This window comes from Dermacentor albipictus, unplaced genomic scaffold (assembly GCF_038994185.2).
Source record: "Dermacentor albipictus isolate Rhodes 1998 colony unplaced genomic scaffold, USDA_Dalb.pri_finalv2 scaffold_22, whole genome shotgun sequence".
Lineage (NCBI taxonomy): Eukaryota > Metazoa > Arthropoda > Arachnida > Ixodida > Ixodidae > Dermacentor > Dermacentor albipictus.
In genome coordinates this window covers 3,135,928-3,160,402 of record NW_027225576.1, presented here as the reverse complement: position 1 = coordinate 3,160,402, position 24,475 = coordinate 3,135,928, and the positions used below count along the sequence as shown (strand labels likewise).

Genomic DNA, 24,475 nt, shown 5'->3' with positions numbered 1-24,475 from the left:
CTGCCACGTCCACAAACACGGCACCCCTGTCTTTGGCATGGATATCGATGAGCGACTTGGCCTTCGCCGCCCGCCACTCTTTGTGGAACTCAGGGTTCATTTTCTTGGCACCGGACATACCCGTAACAGCCTACTAATTGCGTCCGGTACAGGCATCTCTGTATTTTCGGGTCCTCTTTCCTTTGCCCTAGGCCTAGGTCACGCAGCACTTGCTGCCCGTTCTTGTTTCCGATAGCCGCGCGAGCTGGGCGGTCCTCTGCGCCTCGGCGATTTCTTCCAGGGTGTTATGCACTCCCAAGGCCAGAAACGTTTTGATGGCCATTATCCTGGCCATCGCCGACCCTGAGTGCACGACTGTGCTCTGTGATTCTAGGACGGCAGTGAGAAATTACGCCAGAGCAAGGGTGCGTGGTGAAGCCGCGCGTGTGTTGCGTGCGGTCGATCTCGCGAGTGAACATCGGTGTGTCGTGATAAAGTGGTTTCCAGCCCACATGGGCAGTGACGTGTCGGATCGCGGCAACGCTAACCACAACGAGACGGCGAACGCGACGGCGCGAGGACTAACCAACCGTGCCGCTGCTACTATCTTCGACCCGTCGTGGTGGTGGGAAACCAAGGACAAGATGACTTCCTACAACGAAATGGTGAAGTGGCACAGACTAGAGCGAAGAACTATGCCGCCAGCTCATCCGGGCTTGGCCCTTAAGGAAGGGGTTTTATATTGACAACTTCAAACGGGATCGTTATTCACACCGGTGCCGATGAGGCACGTGTGTCCAAGTGTTTATGTAAGTGACCTGTGTTGTGTGTGCCGAAAGGAAAGAGCCACTGCAGCTCACATCCTTTGGGACTGTGCTAAGAATCCTTACGAAGCTGCAGCTATAACAACGATCCCGCCGCGGCTCTAGGCTGCAACGAGGTGCCACGATCAAGAGGTCCAAGCCCAGGCCGTCCAGCAGATCTCGGCGGCCCTCGAAAGGCAACCACTGAACGAAACCGGAGGGAGGCTGCCACCCCAAAAGAAGGACAAGCATGGTCGACCAAAGGGAGTAGTGCGGCCACGGCCGGAGTAAAGGCACTACACGCCGGGAAGACGTCATGGCCGCGTCACGGTGATGCGTCCCTTGCAAGGGAAGGCTAATTTCTCTGCAGGCATCCCTAATAAAGTTGCTTCGCATGCTCGCGCGCTTAAGGACTCGTGTGCCTAGACACATGAGAAACGGCCCGTTTGAAGTAAAACTTTTGTTGTTGTAGCACAAAAGATCAAACTGCTATATGAATAGAATGCCTAACGCACCTATTTAAACACAAGTGAAAATTAGGCTTTCATATAGGCTTTCGCCGCGAAACCAAGAAAAAAAAACTTGCATGCCCCATTTTGTTTCTGCATTGCTTTGAAAAAGTTTCTCCTCGTTTTACTTCTCATAGCTTGCGATATTTTATTTACCAGATGGAGAACAGTAACCGCACAGATGTTTGTTGGGAATATTTGGCAAGCTTCAATGTTCAAAAATAGAGAATAGTTAATTCCCGAACACGAACACTTAGTGTGTTATACTAGATTTGCATTCGAAACCTCAAATATTCGCACTCCCCTACTATAAACACTGCTGAAAGCACTTGGAAATGTTTATATATAGCGTCTGCACAGTTATTAATTAACCTTCGTATACCGTCTACTCTGTACTGCGGAATCTGCATAATTTTTCCCTCAATTTGGAAAACACGAGAAAATGCATCATTCACTTGAGTCTGGAAAAGGTGCTGTCCACAAGAGGACAACTCGCATTTCGTGGAGACATTGCTCTTTCTTGTACTTGGTCTGACGGGATAAGTTCACGCTAGAATTCTTCAAATATTCAAAGAAACCAAGTACCACTGAGTCGGCATGACACCGGATGAGTGTGGACCTACACCAGTCTGCTTTTATCAGCAACCTACCGCACAGCAAAGCATTCAATACACGACACAGTAGTGTAGAGCAGAGTATTTTATTATTCACTACAAATGGACGCATTCTCAACTACGAACACGCATACATATGACAGCTTCTTCCAATATCTCAAAACTAGAAAATGGCAACAGAGATCATGTTTGTCTGCTGTGCAAAAAAACTCTACCAAATCAATTTTTTTGGCAACAGTTATTTGTGAATATTAAAAAGATTATCAAGAGCAACATCTTTCGCATACCAGTAAATATAACTTCCTTTTTTTTATTACAACAATGGGTATACTTGCTAGTCCAAAACCCTTCCTAAACCTAAAATCAAGAAAGGGGCTGACAGATGGACGCATTCTCAACTATCTTCGCCTTTGACGAAGATAGGTCCTCCTATCTAAACGTTGGCCAGCCTTTCTGAGGCACCTTATCCTTGTTTACGAACATTATACCACAGCTTGCTAAACCTAGTAACTTTTCTGCATAGCTCTCGTTGTGATAACTTGCCGATAAATATTGTTACGTGTGGAAAGACACAGACGAAAGAAGTTATTTACAGACTATTTACAGCGGAGCCAGACAGCCAGGCCGACACTGGCTCGCGCCAAGGGCACAGACCCACTTCGTCGTTCTCGCGGCGGCTCGTCTCTTCGGTATCTCGCGGATACTATCGTAACACTACCCCTTCACCCCCCCCCCTCCCCCCGGCGGCAAAAGCACCGTCACGGTGCTGTTAAATATCAAAGGTGCGTGGAGAGGTGTAGGGTTTGAGTCGGGCGACGTGGACAATGTCAATAGTTGTCACAGCGCAGAACGTTGTGGGCGTGGCTAGAACCATTTCATAGGTGACATCGGTGACTTGGCGGAGCAGGCGATACGGGCCTGTGTAACACCAAAGCAGTTTTTCACAAAGGCCAACTTTACGCGATGGTGACCAAAGCAACACAAGGGTGCCGAGCGCAAAATAGACCTCACGGTGACGGAGGTCGTAGCGTTGCTTTTGTTTGCCTTGAGACTTGTAGACGAGCGCGCGCAAGTTGGCGAGCATGGTCAGCATTGGCGATAGCATCACGGGCATACGTGCTAGTTGAAGCTGTGGTGGACGGAAGCACAGTGTTCAGTAGTAGCGTCGGTTCACGGCCATACAAGAGGTAAAATGGTGAAAAGCCAGCAGTTTCCAGACGGGAAGAGTTGTACGCAAAAGTAATGTACGGTAGGGCCAGGTCCCAGTCACGGTGGTTGTCTGAAATGTATTTGAATAGCATGTCTGCAAGGGTGCGGTTCAAACGCTCAGTGAGGCCGTTCGTTTGAGGGTGGTAGGAGGTCGTAAAATTATGCTCTATTGGGCAGGGACGCATGATGTCATCAATGACTTTGGCCAAAAACGTACGGCCACGGTCTGTTAGCAATTGACGCGAAGCACCATGCATCAAAATGATATCATGTAGGAGGAAGTCCGCAACATCAGTTGCGCAACTGGTCGGAAGAGCGCGGGTTGTGGCGGAGCGAGTCGCGTAGTCCGCCGCGACTGGAACTCACTTGTTTCCTGATGTAGATTCCGGAAATGGGCCGAGAAGGTCCAAGCCGACACGATGGAAGGGCTCGGCAGGGATGTCGAGCGGCTGCAGGTAACCAGCGGGGAGCTGCGAAGGCTTCTTGCGTCGTTGGCAAAGTTCACAAGCGGCGACGTAACGTCTTACGCAATGGGCAAGGCCCGGCCAGAAAAAACGGAGACGTACACGGTCATAGGTTCGAGATATGCCGAGGTGGCCTGCCGTTGGTGCGTCGTGAAGCTCGTCTGGAACGGTGGAGCGAAGCTGTTTAGGTATTACAAGTAGGAACTCAGAGCCGTCCAGATGAAGGTTATGACGGTACAGAGTACCATCGCGGAGGACGAAGAGGCGTAGAGTAGCAACGGCTGGAGAGTGTTCAAAACGGTCAATGAGTGCTCTGATGTAGGCGTCACGATGTTCCTCGTCGGCGAAATGAAGCAGTTCTGATACAGAGAATACGCAAGCAGCACTGGTTATATTGGAGGAGTCAAGAGTCGTCAACAGGGTAACGGGACGAGCTCTCAGCGTCTTGGTGCAGGCGACCAGACTTGTACACCATGGAATATGAAAATTCTTGTAGCCTCAAAGCCCATCGACCAAGCCGGCCTGTAGGATCCTTTAGCGATGAGAGCCAGCAGAGAGCATGATGGTCAGTGACTACGGAAAAGGGCGGCCGTAAAGGTAAGGACGGAACATCGCAACCGCCCATACAACAGCAAGGCATTCTCGTTCAGTAATGAAATAGTTGCGCTCCGAAGGTGCTAGGAGGCGGCTCGCATAAGCAATAACGCGATCTTGGCACCGCTGACGCTGAGCTAAGACGGCACCTACCCCATGACCGCTGGCATCTGTACGCAATTCTGTAGGGGCATTAGGTCGAAGTGGGCGAGAATAGGTGGTGAAGTTAGAAGAGAGACGAGAGAAGGTAGCGGCTTCCTGAGTACCCTACGAGAATTTGACGCCTTCCTTCAAAAGATTAGTGAGGGGGTCTAGCAACTGCCGCAAAATCTTGAACAAAACGACGAAAGTACGAGCATAGCCCGACAAAGCTTCGAACGTCTGCGGCTGTCTTCGGAACCGGAAAGTCTCGGACAGCGCGAGTTTTGTCGGGATCAGGCTGTACCGCGGAAGTATCAACGACATGGCCCAGAAGAGTAATTTGGCGGTGGTCAAAACGACATTAGGACGAGTTACATTGCAGCTACGCCTTTCGCGATACATCAAGTATAGCTGTTAGACGCTCAAGGCGAGCGTCGAACGCTGGCGAGAAGACGATGACGTCGTCGAGGTAGCAGAGGCACGTGGACACTTGAAACCTTGGAGCAAGGAGTCCATCATACGCTCGAAGGTGGCAGGGGCGTTGCATAATGCGAACGGCATTACTTTAAATTGGTATAGGCCATCAAGTGTGATGAACGCGGTTTTTCCTCTGTCCATATCGTCAACAGCAGTCTGCCAGTATCCAGTGCGAAGATCAATAGATGACAAATAGCTGGAACCGTGCAGGCAGTCAAGGCGTCGTCTATACGTGGGAGCGGGTAGACGTCTTTCTTAGTAATGTTGTTCAGACGACGGTAGTCGACACAGAAGCGTCACGTGCCGTCCTTCTTAACCAACACCACAGGTGACGCCCAGGGGCTCGAAGGCTCAATTATGCTTTTATCTAGCATTTTGTTCACTTCACTTTGAATTACTCGGCGTTCCGACGCAGAAACTCGATACGGTCGTCGGTAAATAGGTGTAGCATCGTCAGTAAGAATCCGATGCTTGACCGTGACCGTCTGGTCTAAAGGGCCATCTGGAAGTCGAAAATATCTGGGTAGGACGATAATACTTGGCAAAGGTCTTTAGTCTGCGCAGAGGACATGTCCGTCGCAACCATTTTCTTTATGTTGGGATCGGCGCCCGAGGCTGGCGCGGGGGGCCTGCTGAGCTCGCAAGAACCATCGGTCGATAACGCTGCCACGTGATGGTCGCCGAGACAATCAACGTTGGCAAGGCAAATACCTTGCGGTAGAATTTGCTTTGCCAATCCAAAGTTAAAGAGAGGCATGCGAGTGCGGTTCGCAGTAAGAGTAAGTATACTATGAGGCACGGTAACGTCAAACTGTAGTGAAATGTTGGGCAGAGGAGTGACGAGGTACTCGCCATGAGGAACTCGTGGGGAAGAAAACAGTTCAATATAGGCTGATGACTTTGGCCGCAGGCGAACAGAGCCGGTGGGGCATAAGCGGCACTGGGGTGCCTCAGAAGGTTCGGCGAGAATCGGTAACTCAAGGCGAAGGGTACTGGCAGAGCAGTCAATAAGAGCAGAATACGCCAAGAGAAAATCGAGGCCGAGAATCAGGTCGTGGGGGCAATAAGCAATCACGGTGAAGTGCACAGGAGTGTGGCGGCCGGCGATGCTGACACGTGCCGCACACATTCCGATGATAGGCACAGTTACCGCCATCCGCAACGCGGACGACGCGTGCCGACGCTGGGGTGAGGAGCTTGTTCAGTCGTCGTCGGAAGGCAGCACTCATAATCGAAAGATGTGCTGCTGTATCGATGAGTGCCGTGACAGGATAGCCGTCAACGTGAACGTCAAGAAGGTTTTGGTTCGTAGGTAACGTGAGCAGAGGATTTGAGTGCAGGGTCGACAACGCAGCTTCACCCCCAGAAGCTGCAGTGCCTAGTTTTCCGGCTGGGCCCGGGTGGCGATAGGCGGCGAAGAGAAGCGGCGGGGTTGGGGCGAACGAGACTGATGGCGTCGAGGTGAGGGCGAACGGCTGTAGCGAAGGTTCGGAGCAGGAGCATCAGCCGCAGTGGGTTCATGGCGGGCAGTATAGGGAACAGGTCTGAAGGTGCAGGTATAAGCGCCGGCGTATGTCCGAGGAGGTGGTGGCCATCGGTTGCGGCAGTGACGAGCGACGTGGCCGATGCGACAGCGGTGGAAGCAGATCGGCCTGTCATGAGGGGTACGCCATTCGGACGGGTTGCGGCGAGATGCGGCAGAAAAAAACTGCCGGAGACGAAGAGGGCCGCTAAGGAACTGGGGAACACTGGTTTGAGAAGTTGAACACACAGAGTTCAGACCCATGTTCGCAAATTCCTGTCTGACAACGGCCTGAATCAGCGCAATCGTGGTTGCTGGGGGATCGGGAGGCGTCGCTAAGGAAGCTCGCGAACAAGCGGCCTCGAGTTCGCGGCGAACAATACGGGTTACGTCGTCACAGGTCGAGCCTCACATGTCGACGTAGCAGTAGTGTTCGGTAGCCGCGTGATGTGGTGCGAGATACGGCGGCTCTTCGCTTGTTCAAGGCGACGACAGCCTTTGATGATGGCGTCGATAGTCGAAACGTTGCCGAAAACAAGTAAATTTAAAGCGTCGTCGGCGATGCCTTTTAGCACATGCGCCACTATATCTGATTCAGACATAGCATCGTCATCTTTGTGGCACAGAGCTAAGACGTCGAGGATATATGAAACGTACGGCTCTGTAGATGTCTGAACACGAGACGGAAGTGCCTTTTTCGCGACAGCCTTGCGTCCAATGGGGTCGCCGAGCAGTTCCTGTAGCTTTTCTTTGAAACTGTCCCAACTGGTTATCTCGTCGTCATGCGTTTGGTGCCACACGCGTGGGGTGTCACCGAGATAAAAGATGACATTGGCGAGCATAATCGTTGGGTCCCACCTGTTTTAAGCACTGGCGTGTTCATAGAGCTTCATCCAGTCGTCAACGTGCTGTCCCTCCAGGCCAGAGAACACACCAGGATCGCGATGTTCGGCAACCGTGACAATTGGAGCAGTTGGACAAGCCGAAGCCGTTGCAGAGGCGGGCTCGTCACCGGGAGGCATGGTGACAAGCTCGATGTACCGACCAATTTAGAGTTCCGTGGTGAGGACGGGGATCGCTAACCTCCACCAGAATGTTACGTGTTGTAAGACACATACGAAATCGGCTATTTACAGGCTATTTACACTGGAGCCAGACAGCCAGGCCGACACTCGCTCGCGCCAAGGCACAGACCAACTTCATCGTCGTTCTCGCGGCGGCTCGTCTCTTGAGTATCTCCCGATAATATTGTAATAATACGGCCGATAAAACGATGTATGACATCGATTCACCTATATGGAAACACGACATGAAAAGCCTCCTCATTATCAAATTTCTAGTGCACGTGACAAAAAACGCTCTCAATATGCTGTATATCAGTTACCTCTTAAAACTTTAGGATTAGTTATATGCAGGTAACTGTGCTCATCACTAAAGCCAGCGTTGCTATACACAGAATTTCATGCTATGGCCCCTTTTATCAAAAGCAAAATGATTTGTCCAGTGCTGGTATATGTAATAGTTTCACTCATTCTTTACCACCACATATATGCAAGGTATTCCAAAGGAGATGTGATGTCGCTGGACGACGTTGTCGTGGAAATAATAACCCAATATTCCTTATAAAAAAGGAGTGAGGAACCTCTATCTTATGCTACAAGCGAAAATACCTAACAAGATTAACAGATCCATGAAAAGCCGTCAGAAAAACTAGTGAGTTAGGTGGTCTTTCCTGGCCGAACGCTTCCGGAAACGCGAAGCGCACCCCCACAGTGCCGTCTGCAGCAAGGCCAGATGGTCAAGCTAAGGGGGAAGCACGGTGAACTAGCCTTTAGTTGGGTCGATAAACAGACAGACTATAGAGCGCCAGGTTTTCATATTTGCTCACATGACATGCAGTAGTTCGGGGCAACAGTAGCAACGTACACACAAACAACCGGCAAAAACCTTTGTTGCATTAAGCGTGCAGATTACGTTAAGTGAATGCAGACCCAGCTCTTATGTGGACTGTTGATAAAGTATTAACAATGTTTCTGTGTTCATGAAACAAAGGCTGGTTGCAGCTTTCTCAGTGAATTATGGGGTTTAACGTGCCAAAACCACTTTCTGATTATGAGGCACGCCGTAGTGGAGGACTCCGGAAATTTAAACCACCTGGGGATCTTTAACGTGCACCTAAATCTAAGTACACGGGAGTTTTCGCATTTCGCCCTCATCGAAATGCGGCCGCCGTGGCCGGGATTCGATCCCGCGACCTCGTGCTCAGCAGCCCAACACCATAGCCACTGAGCAACCACTGCGGGTTGCAGCTTTCTTCTGCACTGAACCCCTATATTCGCTACTTTTTCGTCGTTGATCAATGAGTAACTGAAGTCTTACAAGTGTTTTTGTTTTAGCTGATTCCGCTACACCCACATAAAAAACTGCACTCCATGTATGTGTACTGAAGGCCTCGGAGTAGCAAAAAGAAAGCAATGCTGGTCGTTTACATTCAAATTAGTAATAACTTGCGTGGTATGCTATATTTCAAACTCTGATAACAACCGCCGAGACAAAAAAGAGACAGCGATGCAGGGGAGACTGAGGTTGCTGCGCTAAGGCTGCTTTCTGATAAATACGCAAGAAATAAGTAACATTTAAGTTTACGTAATGCACAGTTGCTTGAATCAATCTCAGAAGTAAAATAGTAATTTTAACCGATGCAGGTCCGCTCTGATTACATTTAGTCGCGGGATTTCAACTAGAAATATGCCTCCAAAATTTTATAAGCAAAGTTCCGGGTTTTAGGGTTGCTATATATTAACGCAACATGTTAGGCATTGCTGGTTTCGCAATAGCTGGTTGCGAATACTAGGCATCAGTTTTTTAGAGCTAGTTTTTTTCTACCGGCGAAAGTTTTTTTATTCGTCTTGTTAAGAATGAAGTAAATGAGCGTTTTCACTTTGGATTCAATTCTGAGCAAAATGCCCCACATGAGGAAAACTAACTTCCAATAATTTGTGAGGTGCTGTGCAACTTGCATCGTAATTTTCAGCTATAAAGCAGCAACCATACATAGGGTGAACGTGGCAGCACGCAGCAAGAACTTGGGACGTATTCTGAAACGTTCGCCGCGGCGAACTTTTCGCACTGGCCACGACTCCGCCGTAGCGGCGCGCGCTGAATGGCTGATTTGACAAAGCCGGAAATTCACTTGCGCCACCTGGTAGTTCCTGTCTACGTCATTTTAACGTCACGGTGTCAATGGGTGCTCCGGACATTTGTTGAATAAGCGAACACGTCTTTTGGCGTTCGGTTGCTGGTGGAGTCTAGCAGGGTAGTTAGGTGGTAGCTTATAGCAGAGTTTTTGATGGCGTGGTGCACATGTTGTTTCCAGGCGATTGTTGTTTGTTTTTTCCAGGCTGTGTTCCCTTGTGCTAGTGACACGTGTGGGTGGCAGTGTTTTTGAGCAGCGCCATGAACAACGCACTGCTCGCGTGGTTCCTCGCGCGACGGCGGGAACAACATATCCGCTCCAGCCGTGACGCCTTCGCCATGAGGGGAGAAGCGTTTCGGCGCCATTTCCGGATGACGAAGAGTGCCGTCCGGCTGCTTTGCAGCGAGCTTGCCCACTTGCTGGAGCCGCCGACCGCGGGGGGCCTGAGCCTTGAGGACGAAGTCCTCTGTACCCTCAGGTTCTTTGCAACTGGCAGCTTCCAGTCGTCAGTCGGCAGTGAGGCGACCATCGACATGTCCCAGCCGTCTGTAAGCCGCTGCATTGCAAAAGTCGCACGGGCCATTGTTCAGGTTGGGAAGGAGCAAGGATGGGTGGCCTTCCCACGCACCGCCAGCGAGCGAGCTGCAATTAAGCAAGGGTTCTTGCAGCGCGGCAGGCTCGGCGGCGTGATTGGGTGCGTGGATGGCACGTTCATCGCCATCGTTGCCCCGAACCTGCCTCCTGCGCAGAAGGCAACGTATTGGTGCCGGAAGGGCTATTACGCCCTGAATGCAATGGTGGTAAGTTGTAAACGAAATTGCATGTAATGGAACAACAATTAATGGACAGCCATTGGCATCACCGTCACACAATTGTCTGCAATGTGTTTCAGGTGTGTGACTCGGACTTGAGGGTCCTGCACGTTGACCCGTGATTCGCCGGGTCGTGCCACGACGCGCACGTGTGGCGGTACGCGTCGCTTCGCTGGCGCATTGTCAGCGGCCGCATTGCCGTCCAAGACGGAGAGTACCTTCTTGGTGAGTAGTGACGAAGTTGCTCTCAAAAGAAAACTGTACTCGATGCGTGTGTGTGATGTCCTATGTAGCGTAAGATGCCGGAAATAGTGACTGCTATCTTTCTATGTGCAGGCGACAGTGCGTACCCCCTGGAGCCGTGGCTCCTGACACCTGCGCCCGGCCACCCTGCCCCGCACACACCGGAAGGGCGCTACAACGCCGCCCACACTTCCGCAAGGTAAGCTGTGGAGAGCTACATCGGCTTCATGAAGAGCCGATTCCGATGTCTGCAACGGCACCGCACCTTGCATTACGGCCCCAAAAAGGCAGCTACGATTGTGGCAGCGTGTGCGGCACTGCACAATCTGTGCATTGACGAAGATGTGCCGCATACGGGCCGCGTGTACTCTGGAGACGACGGCGACCGTCCGCATGGCTCAAGCAGCGCAGGACAGGGTCAACCACCTCGGGCCAGGCGGGCACTCTATTTGCGCGGGAGCGCGGCACGTGCAAGGCAGATTGCAATACTCTCGATTGCTCGTAATCGCCACTTGCAGCATGTACAGTGAGCAGTTTGCCACGCACGTCGCCTGCAACGCTAGGCCGGAGCAGTTTACCCGTTGCCGCTCCCATGTGCAGGCACCTGTCGACGCCCCCTTCTGCCCGACCAGTGTGCGTCGCTTTGTGCCAGACGCTCTCACGTGCTGACACTTGCTCCTCCTGTGCTGGCTGTGCTTGTGGTTTTGTTGCTGCCTCCCCTTGCTGCTCCCATGTGCGGGCACCTGTCGACGCCCCCTTCTGCCCGAGCAGTGTGCGTCGCTTTGTGCCAGACGCTCTCATGTGCTGACACTTGCTCCTCCTGTGCTGGCTGTGCTTGTGGTTTTGTTGCTGCCTCCCCTTGCCGCTCCCATGTGCAGGCACCTGTCGACGCCCCCTTCTGCCCGAGCAGTGTGCGTCCCTTTGTGCCAGATGTTCTCACGTGCTGAGACTTGCGCCTCCTGTGCTGGCTGCGCTTGTGGTTTCGATGCTGCCTCCCCTTGCCGCTCCCATGTGCAGGCACCTGTCGACGCCCCCTTCTGCCCGAGCAGTGTGCGTCCCTTTGTGCCAGACGGTCTCACGTGCTGACACTTGCTCCTCCTATGCTGGCTGTGCTTGTGGTTTTGTTGCTGCTTCCCCTTCACCTGTCACCGCCCCTTCACCGCCCCCTTCTGCCCGAGCAGTGTGCGTCGCTTTGTGCCAGACGCTCTCACGTGCTGACACTTGCTCCTCCTGTGCTGGCTGTGCTTGTGGTTTCGATGCTGCCTCCCCTTGCCGCTCCCATGTGCAGGCACTTGTCGACGCCCCCTTCTGCCCGAGCAGTGTGCGTCCCTTTGTGCCAGACGCTCTCACGTGCTGACACTTGCTCCTCCTGTGCTGGCTGTGCTTGTGGTTTTGTTGCTGCCTCCCCTTGCCGCTCCCATGTGCGGGCACCTGTCGACGCCCCCTTCTGCCCGAGCAGTGTGCGTCCCTTTGTGCCAGATGTTCTCACGTGCTGAGACTTGCGCCTCCTGTGCTGGCTGTGCTTGTGGTTTCGATGCTGCCTCCCCTTGCCGCTCCCATGTGCAGGCACCTGTCGACGCCCCCTTCTGCCCGAGCAGTGTGCGTCCCTTTGTGCCAGACGGTCTCACGTGCTGACACTTGCTCCTCCTGTGCTGGCTGTGCTTGTGGTTTTGTTGCTGCTTCCCCTTCACCTGTCACCGCCCCTTCACCGCCCCCTTCTGCCCGAGCAGTGTTCGTCGCTTTGTGCCAGATGTTCTCACGTGCTGACACTTGCGCCTCCTGTGCTGGCTGTGCTTGTGGTTTCGATGCTGCCTTCCCTTGCCGCTCCCATGTGCAGGCACCTGTCGCCGCCCCTTTCCTGCCCCCTTATGCTGACACGCGTGTTTGTGAGCTCGTAGTGTGTATGGTTTTACGTCAAGTCGTGCCTCCTTGCTGCTCCAGTGTGCCGACACCTGCCACCATCTGCTGGGGCATTAGAAGTGTGTGTGGTTTTGTGGCAGTTGGTTGCCCCACCTGACCTACACGTGCCAACATTCCTTATTGTGATAGAGGTGTTTGTGTTTGTGGTGATGTTTCTCGGGTTTCTTTTAAGGGGGAGCTTCTTGTGCAGTGTCTAGGCAACGGCTTGCGCTGCTCAGCCGTGCCTTATGCTAGCTGCTGCCTTGTTCAACAGGTCTTGTGGAATGCAAGGGTCGAAGCTACAATAATGTGTTCTGGCTGTCGTGCCACTGGTATCCCCGCTACTTCCTGGCTGCATCGTTGTGGCAGCACCAGGCGCAGGGCCAGGAAACGCTGGATTCAGTGGGAATAGGAGCAGATCAGTGAGGCAGGTGATGTGAATGTGATTACAAGTCATCTCCACAACCAGCACGCCATCGTTCGTGTGAATCCGTTTGCATCATGCAATTTAGCCATTCTCACAGCATTGCAGCCTTCCTGTCATGGATGATGATGTGCCATCGCACCACTAACGCCACACCCTTGTGTGCAGGGTCAGGAAAAGAAAAGTGCAAGATTCGTGTGCATCATATGTAGTGTAAACACTACATGTACCGTGGAAGGTGGCAGGATGTGATGACATGGTGCAGCGAGGCGTGCACCACATCTGAAAACAAAACGATGTTTTCTCGATGCTGTCAATTCATGATAGTGCACTACTGCAATACCACATCTTTAGATGTCATGCCATCGTTACCGTATCGTAGCAGTTATTCCACCTTCGTAACACCACTGCTATCATCCACTTGTAACATTGCAATAACTTCAGCATCACGTTTCTGTTGTCAGAATTTCCACTCCAGCGCACTCTTGCTCGCACTGCCATTGTAATGGCAGCATTATGTTACCATTGGCATCTTTTCAATGCCAGCACGGCATTGTTGTCACGTCTCTGCTTCTTCTCTTGAGTTGGCAGTATACATTCGCTGCTGTCACTTCCATGATGCTTTACTGACACTGCGATTCGATAGCGGGTGTGCAATCATAACACTTGAGTTAGAACAGGAGTGCCCGGGATCAGCTTGTTTTCTTGATCTGCCTGTGGACTGATAAGGAAGGCTACAGGTGGTGGAAGGCATGCGCCCAACCGAGAACGGATCTGGTATCCCAAAAGTTGTTCAGACGGTGATCGTCCATCATCAAGGGGCGTTCTAAGGTAGCTAAAGAGCAGTTTAGCCAATCGCTAAGACAAGTCACCTGACCCAACCTTCTTGAGGCCATCTTTCAGCGTCCGCACCGCGCGTTCAGCAAGCCCGTTCGATTGAGGGTGATATGGTGGCGTACGAAAGTGCTTTATGTTATTTCCTGTCACAAACTTCGTGATTGTCTCTGGCATGAACTGAGTTCCGTTGTCTGCCACAATGATTCTTGGTATGGCCAGCCTGCTGTACATTTCACGCAAGGATGTAACTGTCGATTGTGCTGTGGCATGACGCATTGGAATTGCTTCGACCCATTTTGAATGTGAATCTATGGCCACTAGGATCATGTTGTTGTTCGCTGGTCCAGTATAACCCAAATGGACACGTGACCAATTCTCATGCGTTAGTGGCCAGTTTACTAGTATTTTTGCCGGTGGCATTGCGTTTGCTTGTATGCATGTAGTACATTTCCTACTGATTTGTTGGATAGCTCCGTCGATGGCGGGCCACCACACGAAAGTACGGGCCAACGACTTCATTGCTGACATTCCCTGGTGCGTCTCGTGCAGGAATTGCAGCATGTCACCACGAGCAGCCTCGGGAATCACGACTCTGTGACCCCAGTAAATGAGACCTTTGGAAACGGTTAGCTCACTTTTTCGTGCGAATTATGGGTCCAACTACGGATTGGGTGCTACATACTTCTTTGGCCAACCATGAAGTATGTAGGAATTGACATTTCCAAGTACTTCACCTTTCTCGGTCAACTGTCTCAATGCTTGCGACGAAAGGGGCACGTCATCCAGTTGCTGCAGCGAGTGCACGAACTCGTGTAGCTCCTCTGATGTGTTGTGTGGGGAGCACACGCGCCCATCTTCCCCCGCGCCGTCGCGTCGAGCGCCGGCATAGACCGGGGAGAGGCGCACTGTGCCCTCTCCCGATTCTCCATCGCTCTCGCGACGCGCGCGCGCCCTTCCACCCCCACTCGCGGGCGGGTAGCTTACGGGCGAGGAGGACATTCCCCTCGCCCAGGTAAAAAGGTACAAAACAGCGCGACCGGGGGAGACTCTCTCTCTCTGAGGCCGGACCCCTAACCTGCCGGACTGGAGTACCTGCTGCAACCCGTGAGTGACCACGTTGCCTGACTATCCCGGGCAACGAGGCCAGCCTATTTATTACTATTACAGAGAGGACACCCCTCTGCCAGTGTTCTTTATTGCCAGTAGCAATAAACGTTGTTACCGTTGACACCGCTGTTTGCCTTATTCGTCCGAACCCGGCGTAGCCGCGATTCCCGCGCTACGGGTTGGGAGTACCACGGAGCGACTGCGTGGGGCTAGATCCGGAGCTCGCCTTCAGCCCTAGCCGCACGCAAAGTGGAACCCCCACATTTGGCGCTACCAACGTGGATCGAATTCGGCAACATTCTTCTGGTGTGTGTTCGCGCTAGGACTACCCACGTTTCAGCGAACAATGGCGGCTGGCTTGTCTGACCTCTCAGATTTGTTCATGTTGTCGAATGTAGCGACGCAAAGTCAGCAGCCTATTGCTAACGGGGCGGCAGCTGCTGAACATACCAGCAGCTTTGGTTTTGAGTGTTTCACGCGGAACACTCAGGCTAGCGCGAATGCCACGTGGGCAGAGGGTAATCCCAATACGAGGCGTACCCCGTCGGGCCCCTCGCCGCATCGCGACGCGAACACAGAGGCACACGTGCCACTAGATAACTCAACCCCGACGGCGGAGGCATCCGGCCCTTTGGGCGAGAGTTTGCCGTCTAGCGAGGCAATGCTGCAAAATGCGTTGCAAATCATGCAGAGCTTAGCCGGCGCCCTGCAAGGCACAATGCAGGCCTCGTCGCAGAGCGAGCGACCACTGATTAACGTAGACATGCCTACCTACAGTGGGTACCACGATCGCACGAGTGCGAGTGAGTACCTCGACCGTCTACTGTATTACCAGCAGGCAACCGGGCTTTCAGACGCCGAACTTTTCGCGCGCGTGATCCCGGTTTCACTGACCGACCAGGCGGCTCGATGGTTCCGACTGACCGGACACCGATGCCGCACAGTAGAAGAGTTCCGCGCGAACTTCCGCGAAGAATTTCTTCCGGCCAATTACGAGTGGCGTTTGAGGAGAGAGCTGGAGCTTCGTACTCAGCATCCGGACGAGTCCCTGCTGGAATATGTTCGAGCGATGGACGAACTTTATCGTCTCGCGAACCCTCACGCCACCGATGCAGAGAAAGTTGAGCGTGTCACACGGCAGGCACACCCCACTTTCGCGGCCTACTTCAGAGGATGTAGGTTTACAGACCTAGACGAACTCGCCGCCGAGGCGAAGCGCATCCAGGGGGACATCCTCGCGGCGCGAGCATACCGCCCGCCTCCACCCGCGGCGCTGTCACTCGAGCCTCGCTGCGCGTGGAACGGCGGCGCGATCACTTGCCACTCGTCTAGAGTCGACGCGTCGGCATCGTTCGCGGAGCAGCAGGTCCAGCGTAGTTGGGAGTTATCGGACCGCGCTTTGGACCCGTACGCCTACGCGCTGAGAACGGCACCGACTAATGCCGCACTCAGCGCGCCGCGACAGGAACGAGAGGCCGATGCGAGACTGGAGGAGCGGCACACGCCGACCGCAGTTCAAGGAGGCTACGGCGGGCCGGAGTGGAGCGACGGCCGCCCAGGCCACCGAGGCTTCAGCGGCCGCTGCTACCAATGCGGCCGACCAGGGCACATCGCCCGAGACTGCGGCCGCACGCCGGGCCGAGGCCGAGCGCGCGGCTCGGGAAACGGGCGAGGCCGCCGGTGATCCACCTTGGGTCCCGTGCGGCAATGTCAAACATAGCCGGCAGTATCGAATTACTTGCGCCTTCGGCTTGTCGCGTAGGAGGTGTTGCGGGCTCGCAGGCGCCGTTCATCGAGCTAACGATAGCCCGAAAGAAATTCGCTGCATTACTGGATACCGGAGCAAGCGCTTCGTTATTTGGTGACGAGGTGTTGCATCATCTCCGCGAGAACAACATCCGCTTGAGAGATAATGGCACCACCTTCCGACTTGCTTCCGGCACAGCACAATCCAGCGGTGCAGCTAGGTTAGTGATCCGTTGGGAGAAACGCGTCAGGCGACAACGCCTCGTACACCTCCCGGGTTTATCAGTGCCTGTTATTTTGGGTCGAGACTTTCTCGTCAAGTCGGGCATCGTAATAGACATCGGCAACGGAGGTTACCGAGAGAACGGAACGGGTGCTTTAAAGCTTTTCGCAAAAGCGCCCGTGGCAGCGGAGACACGACAGTCTCCGGGCGCAGCGCGAGTGGGCCACACCCGGCCACAGCCAAGCGAGCGAACCGTAATCGGCGCAGGCGAGGAGAGAGACACGGTGGCACAACAGTGCGCCACTGTTCTGCGAGGAGTAACGCACCCGCTTTTGTCAGATGTCAATATGCCGGAGAGAGAACGGGCACGACTGTCGTCGCTGTTGTACGAATACGACGCGATTTTCACTGACCGTCCGGGCCGCACTACGCTAGTCAGGCACAGGATATACACGGGTGACGCTGCGCCATGGAAATGTAATCCTCGGCCGATCAGCTTGACTAAGCGGAAAGCACTGGATAGCGCCTTAGACGAACTCATCGACACAGGCGTGGTGGAAAGGTCGAACAGCCCATGGGGCTTCCCGGTAGTTCTAGTCCCGAAGAAAGACGATACCTATCGCCTTTGTGTAGACTACCGCAGGCTGAATGAGGTTACGAAGAAGGATGCGTACCCTCTACCCTCCATTTCCTCTTTAGTGTCTAACCTAGGCGGGGCGAAGTACTTTACGACGCTCGATGCTAGTCGTGGATACTTTCAGGTCGAAATGGACGAGCGTGACAAAGAGAAAACGGCTTTCACTTGTCACCGGGGGCTCTTTCAATTTAAGAGAATGTCTTTTGGTTTGGTCGGAGCTCCCGCTACTTATCAAAGGTTGATGGACCGAGTGCTAGGAGACGCGAAGTGGCAACATGCCCTCGCATATCTGGACGACATAGTGGTTTATTCGAAAACATTCGAGGAGCACTTGCGCCACTTGAGAGACGTCCTAGACAAGCTGAGGTCCGCGGGTATCACGCTGAACCCGAACAAAGCTCAGATAGCTGCGAGCAGAATAGCGCTGTTGGGATTCACGCTGGACAACGGCCGCATCCTGCCGAGTAAGGATAAGCTCGAGGCTATACTGAAGTACCCGTCGCCGAAAGATATCGGCGAACTAAGGCGCTTTCTGGGATTGGTGAACTTTTATCGCCAATTCATTCCAGACTGCGCGGCAGTGCAAGCGCCTTTGACGAAGCTCTTGAGGAAAGACGAACGGTGGACTTGGGGACAAGAGCAGGAGGCGGCACTGCGGGGCCTCACGAAGGTGCTCGCTGACACGGCCGAATTGCAGCTGCCCGATTTGAATAGGGAGTTTGTGATTCAAACAGACGCAAGCGACCTAGGCTTAGGGGCAATTTTGCTTCAGGAGCACGGAGGCATTCTCCGACCGGTTGTGTTCGCGAGTCGTTCGTTGACGCCGGCCGAAAGGAACTACTCGGTGACAGAGGAGTGCCTCGCGATAGTTTTCGCTCTGCGAAAGTTCGACTATTACGTCGATGGAGTGGCATTCAAGATTGAGACTGACCACATGGCTCTCACTTGGTTGAGGCGCCTGAGCGAGCCGAGTGGCCGCCTGGCGCGTTGGGCACTGCTGCTGCAGCGTTACGACTTCACCGTGCGCTACCGCAAAGGAAAAAGCAATGCCGCAGCTGACGCACTTTCGCGAGCGCCAGTCCGACGCGATGGAGAGGCCCAAGTAAGGGAGGCGGAACAACCGTCGATCCTGGGCGAGAGCGTGAACCACGTAGATGTTGTCGGTTCCGCAGGTGTCGTCTTCAGCAGAGAGCAGCTGTTCGCGGCTCAGCAGAAGGACCCGTTTTGTCGAAAAGTGCTCGACGAGCTCCGGGAGCAGGGTGGCGCGGCCGCCGCACACATGGAGGCAGCTGGTATTGCTGTCGGTGCTAAGCGCTCGGGATCAGTTGGTAATGCTGTGAGTGCGCTGGATTCTTATCTGCTGCATTCCGACGGCCTCCTGCTGAGGTATATTCCCACCGAGGACAACACAAGTGAGGCGTTTAAGGTGGTGATACCGCGCGCGTTGCGAGGAGCACTGCTATGCTACTTTCACGACTCGTGTATCGCTGGGCACGCGAGCGGCCCCAAGACTTACATTAAGTTGTGTCGCCTCGCTACCTGGCCAGGCATGAAACGGGACGTGATGCGCTACGCCCGCTCATGTCATGTGTGCCAAAGCGTGAAGCCCAGAGGTGGACGACCGCCCGGCCTCATGCAGCCTATCGACAGCCAGACTCCCTGGCAAATCGCGGCGTGTGACGTCATGGGACCGTATCCCACCACACCGAGCAGGAACAAATTCTTGCTTGTAGTCACAGATCACTTCAGTAAATGGGTCGAACTTTTTCCCTTGCGAAAACTGACGGCACGAGTGATCATGGATAAGTTGATCGAGGTTTTCACCAGATTTGGCTATCCGGAGCAGTTGATAACGGACAATGCGTCCTACTTCACTGCGAAGGTTTTCGTCGACTCGTGCGCTGCACTTGGCATTAAGCACAAGAAAACGACAACTTATCATGCTCAGTCGAACCCCACTGAACGGGTCAATCGCAACATTAAGCACATGCTTGTCGCGTTCTCTGAAAGACATAAGGACTGGGATACCTACCTTCCAGAGATCGGGTTTGCATTGCGATCGACAGTGAACCGCTCGACTGGGTATGCGCCTTCTTCTCTCAACCTGGGGAGAGAGCTGCCGAATCCGATGGATAGAGTTCTCGCGGATCGCAGCGGAATGTCGGTCGCGCCGGCAGCACGAGCTGAATACGCGACGCACCTACGTGACAAGATGACGGAGGCTTTACGCAAAGCACGCCGTAATCTTCGCACTGCTAGGGCGCAACAGAAGGCGCAGTACGACCGCTCGCATCGGAACGTCCGCTACGAAGTGGGCGATCTGGTGCTTCGGCGCCAGCACGTTCTCAGCGATTCTAGCAAACAGTTCGCTGCCTCGCTGGCGCCGAAGTGGACCGGGCCGTATCAAGTACGAGAGAAGGTTTCCTCGCTTGTTTATCGGCTCGAGAGCATGAAAGGGAAGCCGATCGGCGGGCCGGTACACGTATGCGACCTGAAACGCTACGTGCCGCGTGATGAGCAGTGGGATGAAGATCAGACCCTCCCTCAACCGCGGTCGGTGAGTGAGAGCAGCCAGAACCGAACGGCGAGCCCGCAGCCGCGCTACAACTTGCGTAGCAGGCGGAAGTGATCCGGCGGCTATATTTGCGTAGCCCGATGACTGCGAGGACCATTCGTAAGTCCGGGCCGTGCTGGCACCTTGTTAGTTCCTGCCGGGAAGCGAACGTCTAGCGACAGCAGAGCGCAGAGTATTGACGTCGAGCCGTCGTTCCAGTCTTCAAGCAACCACGCAGACTACGACGGGAATGTGGCGTGAACGATTCAACGTGTTTGCATGCGGTGTGTGCATTGACTAAAGACTTGCGAGGGCCAGTGCGGTGTGCTGTGAGTCGATGATGCGGACGACCATTCCCTTCGTAACGGGCGTTGACGGTGTTCCCGGATCCGGCCAATCATGCTGCTTATCACAATTTCGTACTGTGCAGGGGACTAATCCAATTTTCTGAAGCAGGAAACAAGACACGGCCGTGCGAACTGCCTGCAGTACTCGCGGGTACAACTGACGCACCGGCAGCGCTACGCTGGCCTTGCAGCCGCACGAACCACTACCTGGCGCCCAGCAAGCGACCGCCCGGCTGGTGCAGCCGACACCTGGGGCGCGGCACGGAGAGCCGCCTTCGAGCCCCGACTACGATCCGCCTCGCAAGCCCGAGCAGTGCCGCTGACTGGACACCTTCGAGTCGGCATCAAGTATCTGCCACCTGAGGCCTACAGCAACGCAAGCCCGACGCTCAAAGCCGGCGTGTGCCACGCTGCCTTGATCGCCAACCTTGGCAGGAACTCCAGCAAACGGGCGCCCGAACCCCTCGGGCGTACCTAGGTGCCAGCATCAACGTACGGGGGGCTTCTTAAGGGGAGGAGGATGTGGGGAGCACACGCGCCCATCTTCCCCCGCGCCGTCGCGTCGAGCGCCGGCATAGACCGGGGAGAGGCGCACTGTGCCCTCTCCCGATTCTCCATCGCTCTCGCGACGCGCGCGCGCCCTTCCACCCCCACTCGCGGGCGGGTAGCTTACGGGCGAGGAGGACATTCCCCTCGCCCAGGTAAAAAGGTACAAAACAGCGCGACCGGGGGAGACTCTCTCTCTCTGAGGCCGGACCCCTAACCTGCCGGACTGGAGTACCTGCTGCAACCCGTGAGTGACCACGTTGCCTGACTATCCCGGGCAACGAGGCCAGCCTATTTATTACTATTACAGAGAGGACACCCCTCTGCCAGTGTTCTTTATTGCCAGTAGCAATAAACGTTGTTACCGTTGACACCGCTGTTTGCCTTATTCGTCCGAACCCGGCGTAGCCGCGATTCCCGCGCTACGGGTTGGGAGTACCACGGAGCGACTGCGTGGGGCTAGATCCGGAGCTCGCCTTCAGCCCTAGCCGCACGCAAAGTGGAACCCCCACAGTTGTCAGTGGTTTCTAGAGGAGGCCGACTGAGTGCGTCAGCGTTCAGGTTGTCCGAGCCAGGTTTGTACTCTATCTTGTACAGGTATGTACCCAGCAGCAAGGACCAATGCTGAATTCCTGCGGCAGCCATAGTGGGCGTGGGTTGATCTTCGCAAAGTAGACCCACCAGCGGCTTGTGAGATGTGATGAAGATGAATGTTTTTCCCAGACGGTAGTCCCGAAACTATCCTACCCCAAACACTAGGGCCAACATTTCACGCTCCTGTTGGGAATAATTCCATTCCCCTTTGCAAAGTCTTCGAGAACAGTAACCTATAGGCTTGTCAACGTTGCCAGTGCGATGGGACAGTACCGCTCCGATCCTGTTGGGTGATGCATCGCACTCCAAGCGCAGCGGCAGTGAAGGATCGAAGTGAGTGAGCATTTTGGCATTGCATAAAGCGTTTTTTGACTTCTGAAACGCTTCCCGTTGTTGAAAGCGGCAATTCCAGCGACGTTCTTTGGTTAGCAAATCGTAGAGCGGTGATAGCAGACTGGTCATATTCAGAAGGAACTTGCTGAAATACGTGAGGAGACCCAAGTATGAACGCAGCTCGATCACGTTCTTGGGTGTTGGCGCCCTTATGACAGCATCCATGTTCTTCTGCAGAGGTTGCAGCCCTCCAGTACTGATCTTGCAGCCGTGATACGAAACCTCAGGCATCCTGAAGGTGCACTTGTCCTTCCTTAGCCTGACTGCGTACTCTCGAAAGCGCTGGAGAACTGCCTTGAGGTTCTTTCTGCCGTTGTTCCCCTTCTCGGCCACCAGAACGTCGTCAAAGTACGCCTGGACTCCCGGCAAACCGTTCAGGACGCTGTCCATTATTCGCTGAAAGATAGCTGGGGCAGAAGAAACACCAAATGGCAGGCGATTAAAGCAAAATAATCCCCGATGTGTGGTGATGACCGTCAGCTCCTTTGACTGCTCATCCAGGGGAACGTGGTTGCAGCCGTCTCGAAGGTTCAATGTGCTGTAAACGCCACCCTCGTGCAGTACAGCAAAAAGGTCATTGATTACTGGGAGTGGGTACTGCTCCGTCACACAGCTGGCATTTACCGTTAGCTTGTAATCGACACACAATCGAACAGTTCCGTCCTCATTACCGGAACTATCGGCGTCGCCCACTCTAAGTGAGCCACCGGGAACAGGACTCAGAATTTATCGAGCCTGTCCAGCTCGTATGAAACGTTTTGTCACTATGCATATGGAAGTGGCCTAGCTTTGAAGAACTTTCGAACTGCATCCTCCTGTATGTATAGATGAGTGGGCGGAACATTGAACAGACCCAGTTCAGGTGTAATCGCGTCCTCGCACTCACACAGGATCGCTTGCAAGTTTAGCCCTTGCTCTTTAATGCTGGACACGCTCAAAACCGCGGCCCCTTCGTTGTTCAGCATCTGGATGAGATCACGGCCACACAGGCTCGGGCCGGTTGGCGCGAACAACGGTCAGTGACGCCGTGGCAGTCGTACCGCAGAATGAAACTGGGAGCGTTAGCTTCCCGGCTATAGGCAACGGACCCAAGTAGCATGACTACCTCAAGGTGGATTTTTCAATGCGGGGCTACCTTGTGTGATGTTGGCAGTAGACGTCCCAGGGCACCACGTGCACGAGTGAGGTGGTGTCAATTTCTGTCATGATGTCGGCTCCACCCCAGCAAAAATTGCATCGTACCGGGCTGACGATTCCGCTGTCTGCGGTTGGTTGTGGCTTTAGTGTATACAACTGTGCGGAGAGCTCGGCTACGGCATTTTCCATTGAGCCGCTGCTCAGCGCCAAGCTCTGGTGCGGTCGCTTTTCCTTAGATCGACGCACTGCAGCTAGGTGCCCATTTTTCCTACAGTTGAAACATTAGGCATGTTTAAATGCACAAGTTGCCTCGCCGTGCTAGCGGATTCAACACCGATGACAACTTTCAGACGATCCACTCGCCTGACTACAGGTTTTTCCTGCCTGTCGCTGCGGTTGATCGCCCGCTAGTCTGTGACGCTCGGGCTCTTCTTTCGGTTCCGTCTGCTTCATAAGCTGAACACCCAGTCGTGCAGCCTCTGCTGCAAGCACAATGTTTTGTGCCTCCTGCTATGTCAGTTTCTGGTGAGAAAGCAGTGCTTTCTGCACGTCACTGCTGCGAATTCCACACGCGATCCTGTCTCGCAGCAGGCGGTTCAACATGGCCCCGAATTTACGTTTATCAGCCAGGCGCCAAAGCTCTACGATAACCTGTTGAGCTGATTTCACTTCCCTTTGAATGCGGGTGAAGAACTTGAAGCCTGCGGCTATCTCATTTGGCGGGGGTGCGTAAAATTCTTCGAGCATGGTAACCGCTTCCGCCTAGTTAACTCGCTCACCTTTCGTGGGGCACAACGTCCACTCAGTACGTCGATAGGCTTCGAGCTCAGTGCCGAGATGAGAAGCGCTCTTCTTTTAGTGTCGTCGACGATGTCGTTACCCTTGAAGTACGACTCGACTCTGATGTAGTACGACGACCACTTGTCCTTGGCGTCGGCGAAATGTGGAACTTGGTACGCCATGGCAGGAGTGTTCGCCGTCATCAGGGTTCTGGTTCGTTGCTCGTCGCCACTGTTATAAATCAAGTGTTATGACTGCTACCAGGCGAGAACAGCATCCGGCCGGACGGCCAGGAGCACAATAAAGGCCACACAAGAACGGGAACACTGCGCCCGTTTATTCAGTGACAGCACTTTGTTCAGATGTTCTCAAGCTGCTCCGGCACATGCAATGGCACCAGTCTCGCGCCATGGCAAACGCGGTTTTCTCTGTCTTCGTTGTCGTTTTCACTTTGCAGCAGTTGTGAACACTGCAGTGTCGTCACACAAGTGTGCCTGTTGCAATAATGCAACTGTGATCATACCATTCTGGTTGCCCTAATGGTGATGTCGTTTCAATACCCTTGTAAGTGCAGCATTGGTGCGGTTCGACACGTTTGCATTCGTGGCTGCAAGCCTGTCGCATGTGCGTTAATGTTGTTCTTTAGTCTTTCTGATGTTACGGCAGTGGCAGCGTTCCACCATTAACA

General features: G+C 53.9%; 2 protein-coding genes across 2 annotated transcripts; one reads left to right on the top strand and one right to left on the bottom strand.

Moving 5' to 3' along the window:
* The first annotated feature begins 9,879 nt into the window (after nt 1–9,879).
* On the top strand, nt 9,880–10,442 carry LOC139052423 (putative nuclease HARBI1). Its single transcript, XM_070529517.1, has 2 exons — nt 9,880–10,308; nt 10,401–10,442. Exons 1-2 carry the CDS (start codon nt 9,880–9,882, stop codon nt 10,440–10,442), a joined length of 471 nt encoding a protein of 156 aa, XP_070385618.1.
* A 10,900-nt stretch (nt 10,443–21,342) lies between these two features.
* On the bottom strand, nt 21,343–23,969 carry LOC135915735 (uncharacterized). Its single transcript, XM_065448857.1, has 3 exons — nt 23,787–23,969; nt 21,975–22,266; nt 21,343–21,545 (listed from the first exon to the last, which is right to left on the bottom strand). Exons 1-3 carry the CDS (start codon nt 23,967–23,969, stop codon nt 21,343–21,345), a joined length of 678 nt encoding a protein of 225 aa, XP_065304929.1.
* Nucleotides 23,970–24,475: the final 506 nt, after the last annotated feature.